Here is a 20,022-nt window from a genome sequence, read left to right as displayed (position 1 = left end):
GAGCTAACCCGTTCTGCTGGGTGTCTCACTCTGTTATAATCTCTTTTCCTTAGCAAGCTTTCGGATGAGCAGAAGACGGGTTGGGGGCAGGCGGGTGGTGAAGTCCCATTGGCGACATCAGTCTCTTCTGGGTCGAATTCTGGGATTGAGGTCTTTGTGGACGCCAAGGGCTGGCTTACAAGGCAACCCTAGATTTCTGGTATCATTTAGTATTGAGACCATTATTTCATCAGAAACTTTCAGTATGAAAGTTTTCCTGTATTATTTTCCTCCATTTCCTGTTTTTTAAAAAAATTCTAAACATTTTCAAATATATTTTTGCTAGATCAGTAAAACAGTGCCTTCCCCACACCCTCCCTTATAACTCTGTTCTTAGGGGAAAGGAAAGCAGACATGCTCTTAGAGGGATCAGAAGATTGACTGCTGCGTACTCCTCAGTCTCCAGGTCTAATGCAGGTTTCTATAATTGGAAGGTATGTGTCTGTCCTCCTGATTGAATTTGCTTTCAGAGCATACAATGAAACCACCTTCTCTTGCCCATGCCACCAACTCTTGAGGGACAGTGCCGGTCGCTAGGAAAAGCCAGCCCAGGGAATGATACAGATCTGTGGTCCTAGTGCATACAGAGTCAGTCTGTGGCAACACAGGGTGTATATGCTCTTTTTAGGATGTATTTTCTAGTGGTGGAGATAATACAGAGATCTGAGTGGGTTGGCATATTATCCTTTGAAAGTGTGAAAGTGAAAGTCGCTCAGTTGTGTCCGATTCTTTGCAACCCCAGGGACTATATAGTCCTTGGAATTCTCCAGGCCAGAATACTGGAGTGGGCAGTCTTTCCCTTCTCCAGGGGATCTTCCCAACCCAGGGATCAAACCCAGGTCTTCCACATTGCAGGCAGATTCTTTACCAGCTGAACCATAAAGGAAGCACTTGAGAGGGTTAAACTCTTTCTAATCTCTGTTTCCATTTGTCTTTTATGTTCTTTGATGCTTATTTTATATCCATATAGCCAAAAAAATTGATTCACCTATTAATGTACAATGAATGATACTTCATTCTGAACATATCAGTGCTATTTATGAGAAAGTATTTCCTAAATAAAATAATTCCTAAAAATAATGTTGTAAAAAAAAATCTCTATCTTGTTGAACTTCACAAGTAACTGTTTAGCATAATGGGCATGCTAATTACAACTCATTTTTTATGATTATCAATCAAGTCCTGGAAGGATCTGTTCATCATAGCAATTAGTTTGGTCTAGTTTGAATTGCTGTATGTACTGGAAAGTTCTAAGAAGGTTGTATTTCTTTTATGAGTAGAAATATTCCATTCAGAATTTCCCTAATCTGAGCTTGCCTTCCCAAGACAGAATTATGACTATACTTTTCCTAAATTATTTTTTAGTTCTGAAACTCTTCTACATTTAACTTTTAAAAATACATGCTTGAGTTTATTAATACAGGCTTGATAGAAGCCCATGGGACCTTTCTTTGATTTTTAAAAATTGTGGTTAAAATATGCATAACATTAAGTTTACCATTTTAAAACCATTTCTGAGTACACAGTTTAATGACTTTAAGTCCATGCACATGGTTATGCCAGTGTCAGCACTCTCAATCCCCAGAATTTTCTCATCATCTCTACTGAAATTCTGTATCCTATTTACTAACGCCCCATACCTACCTCCCCCAGGCCCTGGCAACCTCTTTCTACTTTCTGTCTCTGTGAATTTGAGAACTCTAGGTATCTCATCTGAGTGGACACATACAGTATTTATTCTTTTGTGTCTAGCATATTTTACTTAGCATAATGTCTTAAGGGTTCATCCTTACTGTGTGTTAGTATTTCATTTCAAGGTTGCATAACATTCTATTGTATCCATGTTTATTCATTCCAGTGGATGCGTATTTTGTCTGTCAGTTCATCTGTTGATAGACATTTGAATGTTCCATCTTTGGACTGTTGTGAATAATGTTGCTTTGAACATTAGTGTACAGCTGCCTGAGACCCTGCTTTCAAATCTTTGGGGTATACACTAGAAGTGGGGTTGCTAGATCATATGATAATTCTGTGTTTGATATTTTGAGGAACTTCCATAATGTTTTCCATGTTGGCTGTTCAGTTCAGTCGCTCATTTGTGTCCGACTCTTTGCGACCCCATGGACAGCAGCACGCCAGGCCTCCCTGTCCATCACCAACTCCCGGAGCCTACTCAAACTCACGTTGGCTGTACCATTTCACATTCACACCTTTTACACTTAAGTTTATATTAAAAATTCATTTTACATATTTGCCAGAAACATTCTGTTCCCCTAGGTAGTGAACTGAAGGTATGAATACCTCTTAAAACTTGTAACAGATTAGGAGGATAAACATAGTTAAGATAACTAAACTTTTATTTTTGTTTAAAATACTTGTTTATTTTTCGGCTTCCCTGGTAGCTCAGGTGGTAAAATACTTGTTTATTTTTGATCACAAAATATGTATTACAGAAATTTGCAATATAGTTAAGCAAAAAAAAAAAAATCCCCTCTATCTTTCCAGATGAGTACATTATACATGATACTTAAAAAATTGTATTCTTTTTCTGTATACGTTATACTTAAAATTGTATTCACATAGTACATATTGTTTTATTACATACCTAAATCTTCCAGAGTCCTTTTGGTTTTTGTGGGTTTCTTGGTTTGTTTTTGTTTTTCTCTTGGAAGTAAGCACATAGTTTAGCTTTTTGTTAGCATCTTCCCTTGCTATGCACACTAACGTAGGATGGAAGAGCATTAGACTATCAGCCTTAAGGTACCTGGTTGTCATTGTTGTTGTTCAGTCGCTAAGTTGTGTCCAACTCTTTTGAGACCTCATGGACTGCAGCACGCCAGGCTCTTCCACTGCCCCAGAGTTTGCTCAGATTCATATCCATTGAGTCAGTGGTGCTATCTAACCATCTCATCCTGTCATCCCCTTCTCCTTTTGTCTTCAATCTTTTCCAGCATCCCGGTCTTTTCCAATGAGTCAGTTCTTCGTGCACCAGGTGGGCAAATTATTGGCACTTCAGCATCAGTCCTTCCAATGAATATTCAGGGTTGATTTCCTTTAGGATTGGCTGGTTTGCTCTCCTTGCAGTCCAAGGGACTCAAGAGTCTTCTCCAGCACCACAGTTAGAAAGCGTAAATTCTTCAGTGCTCAGCCTTCTTTATAGTCCAACTCTCACATCTGTACATGATTACTGGAAAAACGATAGCTTTGACTAGATGGACCTTTGTCAGCAAAGTAATATTTCTGCTTTTTAATATGCTGTCTAGGTTTGTCATAGACAAGGAGGAGGTAATGGCAACCCACTCCAATATTCTTGCCTGGAGAATCCCATGGACAGTATGAAAAGGCAAAAAAGACAGCCTGGTTAATCAATGCTGAAGGTACATACCTATCCAGGGTGGCTTAGGTTGAGTAGACCTAGTGAACCTAATAGGTGCGAAGATTCTTCCCTATTAGTTACACATCTTCAGTGCATTCATTGGTAGAATAACTTCACAAGTTGCTATTTGAAGCATTTAATTTGTTTTCGAAAACTCCAGAGTGATGATTTAAATGAAACATAGTTAAACTATGTTTATGTTCATCTACAGTGAAATCCATACAGTTAGATGAAAACCATTCATACCTCTACTTCACATTTAGGCACAGTTAGTAGGTGTCATGGGACATCAGCATTGTCCTAACTAATTCCACTCTTCCTGTGATGGGTCCTTGTATTTCCCAGTCATTGGAAGTCACAGGGTTCTTCAGTCTGATAAGTGCATGTGTGCTAAGTTGCTTTATTCGTGTCTGACTCTTTGTGACCCTATGGACTGTAGCCCATCAGGTTCCTCTGTCCATGGGATTCTCTAGGCAAGAATACTGGAGTGGTTTGCCTTGCCCTCCTTCAGGGGATCTTCTGACCCAGGGATCGAACCCGTGTCTCTTAGTCTCCCACATTGGCAGGCAGGTTCTTTACCACTGGCACCACTGGGTATGTCTGATACAAATCTCATAAAAGGTTAAGTGGTTAATTTTTTAGTGATTCTGCCTGCTTTGGCTTGGATTAGCACTTTATAATTTTGTGATAGAGGGTGGAATGTTAAGTCTTTGAAGTTGATAGAATTAGGATTCTTAGTATGATTTTCTTGATAACCAGCAAAGATACCACTGCCCCCAGGAAGAAGAGTAATTAAAAGCCTCACCGCAGTAACCTAAATAATGATGATGGTGGTCGTTAATCAGAACATCCTGGTGGTGTTTACATTTGCGTTGTGCTGCCTTAGTAGAGACACACCAGGAGCCGAAGCTCAGGACTGGTTTGTGTCATGGGCAGCACAGGACAATCCCAGGTTTTGACAGCTCCACGGAGCTCTTGGAGAGGCTTGTTTCGGTTCTGAAGATGCCCTGTTCATGTTATCAGTGGGCCAGCTTGAGTCCAGCCTAATGAAGACCCCTCCGGGCCTTCGTCCACAACCCAAGGGTATACTCTGTGTCACGTGCTCTTGTGAGCGCTCTGAGGATGAAGGGCACATGTAGTCTTCAGGGCCTGCCTTCTCAGTGGATTTTGGGAGAATGAAGTCACCAATGACATTCCCAAGGTTTAACCAGGTAAACCCAGACAGAGGTGTTTTGGGGAATTGGGGAACGGATTTTTTTTTTTCATTCTTGTGGAGGTAAATTTCTTTTATATTTGAGGCATTTTGAAAACATGCTGGTGTACATGTCTGAGACAGGGTAAAGTCAGAAGGAACTCCCGTGTTGGGAGCAGTTCAGCCTTTGAAGGACTGATGTTCTCTGTAAGAAGAATCTCAGGAGTGGGGGTTGAATCCTGACTGCCCCTGACTGCCCCGTGACCTTTGGAAGTCATTTCACCTTTGAACCTCTTTCATTACCTGGTAAGTGTGGATTATGGTCTCTTCCTTGTGAGGATATTGTGAAGATTAAATGAAATAATGTCTGTGAAGCTACCTAGCACAGAGCAGGTTCTCGATCCTTATTAGTTTCTGACTTCCTGTTCTTGTTGGTTTCATTACCAGGAGTAAATTGCTTGCTTGGCTAGTGTCACAGCCTTTGTTTTCTCGTGTGTTCAGAAATCCCTGGAGCTTCTTCTTTGCATCTTGAACTGTAGATTTTTGCAGAGCAGCTTTTTGGAAAACCCAGGCTCAGAAAGGTTATCAACATCCCATGGATTGATTACAAGTAATCCATCAACAAGTAAACCTGGGACTAAAACCCAGGCCTTAGGACTCCAGTCCTTTCCACCAGGCCAGGGTTATTGGTCGTGCTTTCTGCTTTTCTGAGGAGTGTGGGCATGGGAGATATATGCTTTGACTTTTTTATTGGTTCTCAAGTTACCAGCATTTGGAGCAGTATCTCATAAAGCTTCAAGTAATTTAGCATGCATAAACTCAGTTCGTATAATGAGCTATCATTATGCACGTTAGCTTGATTTTCTTTTTTTTTTTAAGCAGATTACCAAACCCTTAGGGCAGAGCTGCCTGTGAACTGATTAATGACTTCAGAATAATTGCACTGCTGTCAGGAAATTGTATGACTTTGAATGGTAATATCCTTTTGTGTTATAATTTTAAAGGTGGTGAATCATATTTTTGGCTGATATAATTATCCCCCCCCCCCATTTAAAATGTAATTACCATAAAGTATTAAATTTTGACGCAGTTTGATATAGGCTTTGATTTAGTTCATATTCTAGGAGAATGGTGTCTGGACTTTCTTGGAATTTATGTACCTGCTTGTCGATATCCACGCTGTTTCATTTCTTGTGTTTTTTTCTCCCCTTGTTTTGTAAGAGGCACAAGGCCGACCATTCGGGGGGCATCTTTTCTATTACTTCTAAAAGCCTCTAAGACTGTCTTCTTAGCATGCAAAGAACACTTCTAAATCAAGGACTAAGAAAAGAATGACAGTCCAGTAGAAAAAATAGTGACTTTATGTAATAGGATGACACCTGGTCTCTTAATCACATGAGTCCGAGAGTTGAAGGGTGCACACGCTGGCCCCAGGTGGCATGACTTCAGGTCCCGAATCTTCCACTTACTAGTTTGAGCGGACTCTTAAAATCCCTTTGTCTCCATTTCCTTGTCTGTCCAGTGAGGATTAAATGAATTAGTAAGTGTAAAATAACTTGGGACAGTATTTGGCACACAGTACTCAAGAAGTGTTAGCTGTTGCTATGATTGTGACTATTTAAAAAAAAACTATCCCAACCTCACTCATCCTAAAAGAAATTCAAGTTTAAACAAAGCTGAGACACGTGAAAATACTCCGTGAGAAGGGTGCAGGTGGAGGGCAGTGCCGCACGTGGGTGATTCTTTTATATTAAAATATTGGCACTGCTTTCAGTCAGCTCAGTTCGTCGCTCAGTCGTGTCCGACTCTTTGCGACCCATGAACTGCAGCACGCCAGGCCTCCCTGTCCATCACCAACTCCTGGAGTCCACCCAAGCCCATGTCCATCGAGTCGATGATGCCATCCAACCATATCATCCTCTATCATCCCTTTCTCCCCCTACCCTCAATCTTTCCCAGCATCAGGGTCTTTTCCAATGAGTGAGCTTTTCGCATGAGGTGGCCAAAATCCTGGAGTTTCAGCTTCAACCTCAGTCCTTCCAGTGAACACCCAGGACTGATCTCCTTTCGGATGGACTGGTTGGATCTCCTTGCAGTCCAAGGGACTCTCAAGAGTCTTCTCCAACACCATAGTTCAAAAGCATCAATTCTTTGGCACTCAGCTTTCTTTATGATCCAACTCTCACATCTATACATGACTATTGGAAAAACCATAGCCTTGACTAGACGGACCTTTGTTGGCAAAGTAATTGTCTTGGCTTTTTAATATGCTGTCTAGGTACTGCTTTAGCAGAGGAGAATTTAAAATAGCTGTTAAAGGTAAAAGAGCTATTAGATTTTGACCCTGCTGTTCCACTTTTAGGGATTCATCTTAGAAACATGTATTAAAAAGACATGTATGTTTGCGAGCAGTAGTTTCGGTGTTGTTCATGTTAGCAACAGACTGGTAGTGACTGATCTGTTCTGGCGGGAGACATTTAAATTGTTAAATGCGTATAATGAAATGTGCTGTGGAGCCACCAAAGAGAGATGATGTACATGTGTTAATGATTCCAAAGATGTACTATTACGGGGAAGTGGAAGCTTTCACACCCACACCCCCACACCCGCCAGGTAAGTCTGCACTGTCTCTGGAAGGAATTAGAATCAACTGTGGTAGCAGTTGCCTTTGAAGAGAGGGTCAGGGAGGGGTGGTAGGGAGACTGACTTTCCTGTATTCTTTTGTATCATCTGAAACAGAAAAATGTTAACACGCCTAAGTGTTAGTTTTTCCCCTCCCTGAAGTTCTTTATGTGCTCCCGCCAGCACACACACACACACAGATGTGTGTGTGCATGTACATATACCGTCACGCACACTTTTCAGAACAAATGTTAGTCCAGGTGTCCGACTGTGCGGTGACAAGAACCAGCCTGTGCTGGTGGTGGTTAATACTTACTGAATATGCACTGTGATCCTTGGGGCGTTGCAAGCATCTTACCCTTCTCATCCAAGCAGGTGCTGATGAGAAAAACCTCCCTGGGTGGTGGAAACTGAGGCCCTGGCTAAGTAAGCCCAAGACCAGGGCTCTCCTATAGTTGCTGGAAGAGGTGCTGGGGCCAAAAAGACCTTGACATGTGTGCCAGTTTTTAGAGATCTGAGAAGAGTGAGTTGAAAGGACCACCAAGAGTTCTGTGCCTTGTTAGGAAACCCTGGATGTGTCTATCAACTCTTTGATTCTATTTCAGTTTCCATAGGTGAGAGCCAGACTGGAAACTCACGTGGCTTGATAGATTTTTGTGCTTTATGCAACCCCCTGGAATTTCTAGAAATACTTTTGAACCCTCAGGGAATTGGAGCTATGACCAAGGTTCTTTGTGTGAAACTTCTTGAACAGATCAAATGTAGAGTTTTACGGAAATTGGTACATATCTCTGCCTTGTATAGGATGCTCTTTAAGCTGATTGCTACTTGCCTGAAGGCTGTAGTTATCAACTCTGACACCATGATGGGGGTGAATTGGCTTATCCTTGTGTGTGTAGCATTTCTCAGTGTGAAATGCAGTGTGGTCTGTATATATGTAGAAAAGATAGTCATATAAATTACGCATTGAATATGGTACTTTCTTTTATGGTTTCATCCAGTAAATCTTAGGCTACTGCTTCTTAATATTTTTGCCACTCCAGGCTGTTGAGGGATGTTCCATTTCTATCAGTAAACAGTGGCTCATTGGGGCAGTGATTTTTCTACAAGGGACCCAGGGGTCTTTTAGGGTATCCTGGGGGCAGTAGTGGAGAGTGGGAGGGTAGAGATAAATGATTCTGATTTTTATAACACACACACACACACACACACACACACACACACACGCACTCACACTCTCGTAGTAGATGAGAATTAACTCTCTTAGACAAAAGAATATTGTAACCTTTAACTTTATCTCATTACCCTGGAGGCAGAAATACCTGATGAAACCTTGATTTCACTAGCTGGCGTGTCTTCTCTCCATTTATGCGCTGTCAGATTGTACACAAAACATGTTCGTGACTGATGAGCCCTGACTTGTAAGCAGGCAAGACAGACAGCCAGTTCTAGCCGGTGGTTCTTCTCGTTACAGGAAAAGGCACAGCTTCGAAGGTGGAGGAAGGATTGGACACGGTGCTGGGGAACGTGGGCCATCCATTGAACCGAAAGTAGGTGGTTTATTCTGAAATCAGCTTCTGTTTCCTCTTTATCAACGTGGTCTTTTTCTGTTTCAGCGAGTGGCTGTTTAATCTCTTCTGGAACCCTCTGGTTTGTTACAGCAGAGATGTCGGCTCCTTTGTAGGAATTACTTGAAGCCAGAGTCATGGTGGACGTGGGCAAGTGGCCCATCTTCACCCTGCTGTCGCCTCAGGAGATCGCGTCCATCCGGAAAGCTTGTGTCTTCGGCACCTCAGCCAATGAAGCGCTCTACGTCACTGACAGCGATGAGGTGGGCCTCTCCCAAACCCCAGAGCTTCCTTCCAGGGCTTTCCGGGAGGTGGGGTCTGCCATGCGCAGACTGAGAAAAAAGGAGGGCAGAGAGAGAACCTGAAATCCAAAAAGACGGTGTGTCTTTGATGTAATTTGTCTTTTCCTTCAGTTTCTTGATTTAATACCCCTCATCCCTGCTGCCCTTCGAGTTTCATTGCTTGTTGTTGCTCAGGAGCTTGGTCGTGTCTGGGTGACCCCCTGGACTGCCGCACGCCAGGCTTCCCTGTCCTTCACCATCTCCCGGAGTTTGCTCACACTCATCTCTGTTGAGTTAGTGATGCCAACCAACCACCGAATTTCACGGTACAGCCAGATATTATAAAACTTAAGTAGGCAGCAGAGGTTGAATTTTAACAGCTGTATCAGCCCCTACCTATCTGCTGAGCAGTCAAGCTGAGCTGAAGCGCATCTTGTGTTCAGGGTGGAGAAGGGACCCTTTGTGTAGCTGTAGGCCAATTGACTCAGACAGAACTGTTTGTCTCCCAGGTCTTTGTATTTGGACTGAACTACAGTAACTGTTTAGGAACTGGAGATAACCAGAGTACACTTGTACCCAAAAAGCTGGAAGCCTTATGTGGAAAGAAGATTAAGAGTCTTAGTTATGGGAGTGGACCCCATGTTCTTCTCAGCACTGAAGGTAAAGTGGCAACAAGTTCAGCTTCTTCTGTTTGTGGGAAATCGAGTGATTAATTCTAAGCTAAAAGGAGGTAGAGCTGTGCCACATACTGAGTTTCAAATGATTTGTTTCTTATTTCTGAGTGGAAGTACATAAAGCTGGTGAAAGTTACTAAACACTTCAGGCTGTGCTTGGAACAGCTGTCAGATGACTTTCATTTTAATCAAACTTCTGAGGTTTTAGACGGCTTCTGTCAAGTTGTGGAAGATGAACCGCAGCAGACGAAGTGGCCCTTCAGCCCAGTTTTCAGTGAGCTTTGTTGTAGCATGGCAATGTCCAGGTTTTACTTGGTACATTTTTAAAAACACAGGTGATACTGGTTTTGCTTTGCCAGTGTCATTTCTGAATCTTGAATTCAAGAAGTCTCAGTTCATTTCCTGGCATTCATGTGGCCATCTTATAGAAAAACGGTGGGGTAGATTCTTCCTGCCTCCCCGAGACCCCCAGAGAGGCCTCTGCGTTCTTCCCAGGCTGCAGATCTGCACCGTGGGCCCCCGGAACTCCCCGAGTCTGTCATACACAACCCGGCTTCTTCCCTTCACGCTTTAGGCACATGAGTTCTTGCTCTCTAGCTTCTTGTTGGGTAAACTGTAGTGTGCGCGTGGGAGCGTTTGCGTCTCTGCCTTTCTGACTCTAGCCTGGGGAATCATGGCTTCCTTGGATGTAACCACCAGTCTTAGTATTGAGCTTTTTAGTTGCCTTTGACCCCAACTGGAATCCAGCTGGGTTCTCGGCATCTTCCTCAGGCTGTGAGGTCCAGATGTGAGCATGACTGTCTAGTGAGAGTGTAACCAGCATGGAGCATAATGAGGTGATTATTCCGCCTCTGAGTTGTGTGATCCTGCCTTCTGGCATCACATGGGCCCTTTCAAGCAGCTGCTTCTTTGCTGGCTGGCTCAGCTTGTCATCCATTGTGACCTAATGGTTTAATGTTTTCCTGATGCATTAATTTTTTAATGCAGCAATTGACTTCCTACCGTACAATTCTGAAGCGTTTTTTTTTTTTTCAAGAGCAAACATATTAAAACATGTACATGACCTTGGGAGACTATTAACTTTTGGAATTATTTTTGGAGTTCAGATCCTGCAGTTTTAAATATCTTGAATGTTATAATTAAGATATACCTAAGCAGAAAGCACAAAAATAAGTAACTGATTTTCTTGTGGGAGTAGTCTTCTTTTTGTGTTTAATTCAGTTTTGATTGTTCTAATACATTTTACATAACATATATATGATACGTGATATATAGCATGTTTAATGTATGTATAATATATACATTTGTGTGTATTTTGTATCTATTTCAAGTAGTCGTATAGTTCAAAAACAATTTAACACTTTAAACCATCAGTGTATGACTTTTAGTAAAATCCAGCACTAAGTTTCATCTATCCTTACTCTTAAAAACCACTCCTTTTTAACTCCTTCAGGTGTTTTTTTCTGACTTTTATTTATTTTTTTCCTGACTTTTAATCTCATGTTTTTAAATTAATATGCTTATGCTGTTGGTTTTGAATTTTAATTTTAGACCTTATCCATTCATTGACTTTATGTAACAGCAGATAGAATCAGCACTCTTTCTAATTAGCCTGATTGGCCTTCCTTCTCGGAGAAGGCAATGGCAACCCAGTCCAATACCCTTGACTGGAAAATCCCATGGATGGAGGATCCTAGTAGGCTGCAGTCCATGGGGTCGCAAAGAGTCAGACACGACTGAGTGACTTCACTTTAACTTTTCACTTTTTACTCTCATGCATTGGAGAAGGAAATGGCAGCCCACTCCAGTGTTCTTGCCTGGAGAAACCCAGCGATGGCGGACCCTGGAGGGCTGCCGTCTATAGGGTCGCACAGAGTCGGACACAACTGAAGCGACTTAGCAGCAGCAGCAGCCTTCCCTCTGCTTCTCCTGTCAGTATAGTGATGTCACCACGTCACCATGTTCAGTTTTCACATTCCTAGGACTCGAAAAGTGTTATTCATAGCTGAGCCATTCTCCTTTCTTACACAGCTGTTTGCTTTCCTGGTCTTACTTTTCTCCCCATCTGTCACTAACATGAGCCTGAACTCCGCTGGATCGCAGTGTTGCTTCTGGGCACCTCTGAGCCCATCAGGCCGCTCCAGATCACCCTGTCTCCCGGCTCTTGCCTGGACTGGTCACTCTAAGCTGTTGCACACCTGTTGTCCTAGATCTTCATTTCACCATCATCCTCCGAAGTCACTTCACCTTTGTCCTTTCTGAATCGCCTACGTTTTGTGTCCCGTGTCTTCCTCCTTGGATTATAGCCTCATGTGGGTGAGACACATTTTCTAGTAGCTTCCCAAGAAAGGGATATGAGAGAAGTCTTTGAGACACCATCTTAAAATGCCTTAATCTTCCCCAGGCAATTGATCCGTGACTTGTCTGCACAAAAAAGACAAAACAACAAAAAACAGCATTTCCGTTCCAATCCTTTAATAGTATTTTGAGCATTTGCCTCTACTACCTGGTAGGCAGAGCTCAGTCCAGAGTAAAGGGTCTCTTCCTGGTCGGACCCATTTATAGCCCCCGAGGCCACTGGCGTTGTTCCAGCGTAATCTAATCCCCTTGCCAGCTCTATTTGGGGGCATTTTCCCCATAGCCCTGCAGTCCTTCTTGTTGACAGAATGGTTCCTGTGCCTGCATTTTGTGCCTCTCAGGTGCAAGAGGAAGATGCCTAGATTCAGTGCATCTCTGCAGCCCCCCACACCCACTCATTTCATGGCCCCGGGAGGCCACCCCAAGAGAGTGCACCAGACGGTCACTTGGTGGTTCCCATCACCTTGTGATGGGCATCGACACGTCCTACTTTGATGCGCCTCTTTAATTCCCAGAGTGATCGCATAGGGCCGTGCCCATGTGGGTGTCCCGTTTCCAGTCCAGTTTCCATTGCCTGTCCACCTGACCACACAGCCAGGCCATTGGCTGTAGCCGGTGAGTTGGTAAAGACCTAACCACAGGGGCTTTTCCGATCGCTTAGTTCTTGCGTCACTGCTGGGAAGACAGCCTGCAGTTCAGCCACTGAGCTGATTGTTCTTGCCTCCTGCAGCCAGTCTTGCCATCCACTGGTTTTAATGTGGCCACTTTCCAAACGGGAGCGTGCCCATTTGCCATGGAACTGCGTCTGTAAGGCCAGCAGCTCTTGGTTGCTCGGTTAGAGCTTCACAGGGCACGTCCATAAGGCAGTGGGTTCTAGCAGCTTCTCAGCTAGCTCCAGAGTTGGTCCTCGATGAACAGAGGCTGCCTGCTTCATGATACAGCAGGCACCTCCCCACCTTACCCCAGCAGCATGCCCCCGGGTAAAACATTTCTGTTTTATTATGAAACCCTCTGGGCACTGCCTTCCTTACTAGAGTGCTTCTCCAACACCACCCAAGATGTTGTGGGTATCTCAGGTTTCATGATTATTTTATGTCTTTCAGTCATTGAGGGGATCTCAGTTACCGCCCAGGCTACTGATTTCCTCTCAAATGGTGAGCGCCAGGCAGCAGCATCTGGGAAATTTCTGGTCTGAAATCCCAGTGATCACTGCCGGGAGGTGCTGCAGGTTGGCTGTAAGCTCCTGGTGCAGAGTGCAGGTGGCGGATACTCTCACGGTCATGTCTGAGTCAGTGCCTTCCCACCCTTCAGCAGTGGGAGAGCTGCCACCCTCTGCTAACTCAGACATACCTGCTCTCATGCGAGACCCCACTCAGATCCAGCTGTCTTTCGGGTAATCTTACAGATGGGGCTTCCCTGGTGGCTTAGTGGTGAAGAATCCACCTGCCAAGCAGGAGATGCAGGCTCAGTCCCTGGGTCAGGAAGATCCCGTGGAGAAGGGAACGGCAACCCACTCCAATATTCTTGCCTTGGAAATCCCATGGACAGAGGAGCCTGAAGGGCTACAGTCCATGCGGTTGCAAAGCATCGTACACGACCGAAGTGATTTAAAAAAGCCTGCTGTTAGTCCCCAGAAACCATCTGCCTTTCCTGCAGGCCACTGGGCAAGCTTCAATCGTTCAGCGAGTTCATTGGTCCCAGCGCCCCAGCTTGAATTACAGTGATGAACTCTTCTTATCCACGGGATGTTCTCTCTTTAAACACCTGTTTGGGCTCAGGCATTCTAGGGGTTCCCATCCAGCGCCCAGTTAAAACTGGCCTGAGGGTGGATTTCCACGCCTCATGTTTTAGGTAGGGGAAGCAGTGCCCAGTCAGAACTAATATCCATCCAATAGTACCCCTTTGTCTTTCTCCATTTTCATAATTCCTTTCATGTTCTCGGTAAGATCCATATGACGAAGTTGAGATAGCATATTGGATAAGGCTTCTCAAACTATTTGATTTTGTATTCAGAGGTGAATACCCCAGGTATCATAAAGCCAGTCCCACATGGTTTGCATCTCAGCTGCTTCATCTGGGATGTTCCATTTGCCATTAATAGGGGGAGTTGGGAATTTGGTCTTCTCAGGATAAACACACTACCGTGGCTTTTATCCAGTCCACCAGCCTGGCAGTCTCCTTAGGAATAACCTTCTGGGTCATGCACAGCCATGTGTGATGGCTCAGTGGAGAGCGGTGGGTCCTGCCTCAATGCACACCTGCTCTTCCAGCCTGCAGCCTTGAAAACCACAGACACACCCCTCATGTCAGTTACGCGCACAGCCCGTGTCAGTAAAGGTTCCTCAGGAAGCCGGTGACATCAGCCCTCAGAATGAGCCAGTTCCTGCACACCATACCCTCTGCTTTTGGTTGTTTCTTGGTTTCCCCTTCCACGTTAACTATTTTCTCAGCAGACTCAGAGGTATTAGAGGTACTTTCCGTTGCTCCTGCATAATTTTCTCAGCAGCTTTGAGGCAAATGGCTGAAGTACAGATTGACGCAAATCTGAGCTTGAATCAACATCAAGGGCCCCACCCAGCACTTACTTTTATTTTCATTTCAAATGTTATATATGAAATAAGCAGGAAATTGTTCATTTAGCGTGCTTATTTTGCATTTCCTTATGTATCTGTTGAGCCAGTTCCTTAGGAGTTGGCTCTACTCCCATTTCTAAATTGCATTGGTAACTTTGACCTTTGGTATCTGATCACAGCGCGGCTGCAGTTTCGTACCAGGGTGACTAGGTAGCTATCCGGGAGTCAAAGTTTCCTCATTCTTTGTTCTTTAATCTCTTTGTCTTCAAAAAACAAATGTCTGTGAGCGATTTGCAGACTGTTTTGCAAATCCCATTCCTGACATCAACTAAATAGAGAGTTCTTGGTTGCAGTGTGTGTGTGTGTGTGTGTGTGTGAGAGAGAGAGAGAGAGAGAGAGAGAGACAGAAAGTGTTAGGTAATTCCTAGACCCAATCTGTGTGTGTGTGTGTGTGTGTGTGTGTGTGTAGGCACTCCCACACCAAGAAGTAATGCTTGGATATTATCAGAGTGTCCAGGAATTGCACACAATTCTGATGCTATCTACTCAGAGATAGAATCAGATCGCACAGGTAAGAGGCTCAGTCCCATGACACCACCCTCCACTGAAGATGCTGGTCTCCAGCCCAGGCTGTTACCTGTGCTTCTGATTAACCGGCTACAAATCCCAGGTTCTCTCCACCTCTCCTTGGGCTTTGTGGGTTTTTGTTTTTGTTTCTTTTCACCGTTCCATGTGGCATGTGGGATCTTAGTCCCCGACCCAGGGATCAAACTCAGACCCCCTGCAGTGGAATCCTAACCACTACAGATTCCTAACCACTGGACCACCAGGGAGCTTGTGCTTTGGATTGGATTAATTTGCTGGAATGACTCAAGGAACTCCAGAAAATTGATTTACTCATTAGATGACTGATTATTATAAAAGGATATGAATCAACAGTCTGAATAAAGGAGCCTTCATCCTTGTAAGGCTTGGTGCCCTACACAGTGGCATGTGTAAGTGTTCTTGTTCTCCGATATGAAAACACTCTGAAAAGGCCAGAAAACTGTCCCCTGAGGTTCTTATGGAGGCTTCCTTATGTAGTCATGACGGCTAAGCCATTGTCATTGGCAGTTGATTCAGCCTCCAGCCTTCTCCCCTCCAACCCACTTACCTTGTGGTTGGTTCTCCTGGCAATAGAGATGCCAGGAGATAATGTTCTTATTATCAAAAGATGCCCTCATCATTGTCAGCTGTAAGGAGATTCCTCCGGTTTTGGGAGCTGTGAGCCAGGGACTGTGGATGATGACCATATATACAAGAGCAATGTATTTTTGTAATCTGGATGACCAAATATATATTTCTTACAAATCACAACGTCACTAAAAGAAGTAAAGGTTGGAACACGAGTTGTACAGAGCCTGGGAGGAAAGTTCCGGGTCAGCTGTCTCTTCTCTGAGCTGATTGTGTGTGTATGGCCCCCCTTGTGTAGATGGAGTCGTGTATGCCTGGGGCCACAATGGCTACAGCCAGCTTGGGAATGGGACAACCAACCAAGGCCTGGCACCCATCCAGGTCTGCACCAACCTCTTGATCAAGCAAGTGGTTGAAGTAGCTTGTGGCTCGCATCATTCAATGGCTCTGGCAGCTGATGGAGAGGTAAGTGCCCTGCTCTTATGCTTTGTTTTTACTTTTATTTATCTATTTTTTATTTTTTGAGGGGGGCCATTCCTCAAGGTATGGAAGATCTTAGTTCCCTGACTGGGGATCAAACTCATGCTCCCTATAATGGAGGTGGGAAGTCTCAACCACTGGAGTGGAAGGGAAGTCCCTCGCTTATTTCCCTGTAGCTCAAACGTTAAAGAATCTGCCTGCAATGCAGGAGACCTGGGTTCAACCCCTGGATTGGGAAGATCCTCTGGAGAAGGAAATGGCAACCCATTCCAGTATCCTTGCCTGGAGAATCCATAGACAGAGGAGCCTGATGAGCTACAGTCCATGGGGCTGCAGAAAGTTGGACACGACTGAGCAACTAATACACACAAAAGACACATAAAAGTTACCATCTTAACCATTTTTAAGTGCTCAGTTCAGTGACATTAAGTACATTCACGTTGTTTTGCAACCATCACCACCATCCATCCACAGCACAGTTCATCTTGCAGAACTGACCTCTGTGCCCATTAAACATTAACTCTCTTCTTTCTTTTAGTCCCAGCCCCTGGCAACTCCCATTCTGCTTTCTAAGAATTTGACCCCTCTAGGTACTTCCTGTGAGTGAAATCACAGACTACTTGTCCACTGTGACCACCTTATTTCACTTAATGTCCTCAAGGTTCATCCATGTGGCAGCACGTGGCGGATTTTCATCCCTTTTTAAGACTGACAGTGTTTCATTGTTTATCTGTTTTGTTTATCCATTTGTCTGTTGATGAACATTTGGATCATTTCTACCTTTGGCCATGTGAAAGTGCCTTCCCTTTTTTTTTTTTTTAAAAAAAAAGACCATATTTGTACTTGACTTGAATATGGTGTGAACATAGCTGCCCTGGGTGCATAGCTAAAACCACTGTGAGAACAAGCTCCTTCTCTAACACAGCCTGCGTTGTGTGATCTGGAGCACTCTTTTGAAGAGAGTAGACTGAATTCTTAAGGCAGTTGAGTCTCTTGGTTTTGCTTGGATTACAAATTAGATGTGTATGACAGTGTTCTGTACGGTCGTTTTTTTAATGACCTCTACCCACCCCCACAGGTCTATTCTTGTTTTTCAGTAAATGTAGTGATGTCATAGCATCACTACCAACATTGCAGTAGGTTCTGTACAGCCTGACTTCCTGCCCTCCCCCACCAAGTTCCATGCATATCTTAAATGTTACTCATCCCGTTGGTTCTATCTTCTAGTCTTCTGTGCCATTTCGTCCCCTTCCATCACCTTAGGTCGGGCTTTGCCATCTTCTGGACCGTTGCCATGGTCTCTTCTGTTTCATAGCTTTTATCCTTTTTTTAAATATTTATTTAGTTATTTGGCTGTGCCGGATCTTGGTTGCAGCATGTGAGAACTTTAGCTGTGGGATGTGGGATCTGGTTCCCTGACCAGGGATCAAACTCAGGCCCCCTGCACTGGGAGCGCAGAGTCTTCGCCACTGGCCCACCAGCGCAGTCCCTATCCCATAGCTTTTACGTTGGTCTAAACTGTGCAGTATAACTTCTCTGCCCACTGTGTCTTCCGAAATAAAAGTCAGATCCTGTTGGTCCCTGTTTAGTCCTTCAGAGGCGTTAGAGTGATTTCACTCAGTGGGGCAGGTTACAGCTGAGGAAACCAGAGCAGCTGTGAGATAAAGGTTTCGTGGCTGGAATGTGCTGGAGCCAGGCCTCGCACAGAGCCCTGGTGCACGGAATCCACTGTTCCCAGTCTGTTTCTTGGTCCGTGGAACCCCAGTCCCCATTTTTTAAAAACAAAAGGCAACTGCATTGGAAGAGAACTTGGGCTATTTGAAAAGAAGTGCAGAAGAATGACAGTTGAAATTAGAACTTGCTAATTGTGCAGGCTGCATTCCTGGTTTATTGTAACCTTAAGCATATGCTACTCCGGGTAATTGGTAAATATAAATATTTACACTAGCTGTTCCTGTGAATCCACTTAACAAGAAGTAATTACTTTCAGGGTTATTTCTTTTTGTGCCTGTGAAATGAACCTATACCATATATACTTTTTTTTTTCCCCCATATATACTTTTTAAGACATCAGCCGTGAGTTTCAAGACAGTACATGGGCAGCCTCAGACATGTGATCTTAGGTAGAAAATGCTGACAGAGGAAAGAGAACAGAGACTCGTGGAAGCCAGAACTCAGGATGTGTGAGGACCACTTGCCACAGGCCAGTGAGAGGAGTGAGAGGGGTCCTCACAGATCTTCCTAGTGATGGAGGAAATTCTCTCTTCTGCTGTCAGCATCTGCCCTTGGCTGACTCTTCTCTCTGGCCACACTCTTGTTTGACAAGCTCAGTTAATAATTAACTTGAAGGTATTTTCATTTTGTTTTTCATCTTTAGCTTAGAGATCCATTTGTGTCTCTCTCCATTGGAAATATGGTTTTCAGGCTATGGCTGATCACAGGCCAGAAGTAAACAGGATGTAGCTGAGGAGGGGAGCTGCTTGGAGATGACAGCAAATGAGGACTCAGAAAACATTATCGAGAACAACTCAACATTCTAAAGCAGTAGTCCTACAGTTAAAAATAATAAAAAAAAAAAAAAAGAATTTCTTAACAACCCCATGTCATTCCTGTAGGGACAAGCATCTCCTTAATACTTATGAGCCTGACTGTGTTAGGAAGTGGAACTGTGATTAACAATTATATTGATGGTGGGCTTGTGTCATCAGGAAGGGTATATAGTATCTCCCACTGGTGATTAATGAGATAGAGGAAAGTAAGTATTGTTTTGAAGGACTTTCATGGGGAAAAAAAAAAGACGATACCCAAAGAGTTAGGCTGATTTTTTTCATATCACTGATGCTTACGTGGCACATCCTCATTTCCTTTGGATGCCAGATTTAAAAACCATAAGGAACTACTAACATTATAGTGGCTGTATAGCAGGGTGGAGAGCACCGCTAGACTGCCTGGGTTCATATTAGCAGTAAGTCAGATTTACTAGCTGTGGAATATCAAGCAAGTCCCTTAACCCCTCTGTGTTCCCATTTACATGTATAAAATGGGGATGATAATAGTATTAATACCTGCCCCAGGGTCACCCTACAGGCTGACTCTGAGGATTAGATGGGTTCCTGTGTGTGAAGCACTTAGGACCATTAGCACGCTGTAAGGACTCATTCAGTGGGTTTATTTTTGTTTAATGATGATTATTATGTGTGAGAATTTTGACCCTTACTCTTCTTTCTTTCTCTTTTTCTCTTTCGGTTGTGTAGGTATTTGCTTGGGGCTATAACAACTGTGGCCAGGTGGGGTCAGGGTCCACCGCAAATCAACCAACTCCTCGGAAAGTGACAAACTGTTTGCATATTAAGAGGGTAGTTGGCATCGCCTGTGGTCAGACCTCATCCATGGCTGTTCTGGACAATGGTGAGGTGAGTGGTCTCTGTACCGACCTTTCTCCTGTCCTTTTCTTTATGAGGTTTGGGCTTAGATCATGGAAGGAAGAGTGCTCTGATTTGATAGCTCCATGGATAGTTAACTGATAGAGGTGTAATCACAGGCTGTTTGCTCCTCATTATGAATTTTTTTTTTTTTTCTCATTATGAATTTTTAAGTTCTAGGGTTTATCTGCAAGTAGAAGTTCGAATGTGTTTTTGCCAGATCCACATAGCCCGATGCTTACAGGCATTTGTTTGTGATTTAAT

At 43.8% G+C, this 20,022-nt stretch overlaps 1 protein-coding gene across 7 annotated transcripts in view; it reads left to right on the top strand.

The window, feature by feature from the left end:
• The window catches only part of RCBTB1 (RCC1 and BTB domain containing protein 1), a 51,240-nt gene that overhangs the window by 9,419 nt on the left and 21,799 nt on the right, over positions 1-20,022 (top strand). For 3 of the 7 annotated variants that reach the window (XM_061133604.1, XM_061133598.1, XM_061133600.1), the window contains exons 2-6: positions 8,704-8,779; positions 8,891-9,060; positions 9,588-9,738; positions 16,155-16,321; positions 19,591-19,749. In XM_061133604.1, coding sequence (XP_060989587.1) covers positions 8,935-9,060; positions 9,588-9,738; positions 16,155-16,321; positions 19,591-19,749 — 603 coding nt within the window. In that variant the 5' untranslated portion in view covers positions 8,704-8,779; positions 8,891-8,934. Of the gene's footprint in view, positions 1-376; positions 474-8,703; positions 8,780-8,890; positions 9,061-9,587; positions 9,739-16,154; positions 16,322-19,590; positions 19,750-20,022 lie in introns of all 7 variants that reach the window. The other 4 variants (XM_061133601.1, XM_061133603.1, XM_061133602.1 and 1 more) reach the window with 3 other exon arrangements.

This window comes from Dama dama, chromosome 30 (genome assembly GCF_033118175.1).
Source record: "Dama dama isolate Ldn47 chromosome 30, ASM3311817v1, whole genome shotgun sequence".
Taxonomy (NCBI): Eukaryota; Metazoa; Chordata; class Mammalia; order Artiodactyla; family Cervidae; genus Dama; species Dama dama.
Note: the sequence above shows the minus strand (reverse complement) of the source record. Positions and strands in the feature narration are given on the sequence as shown.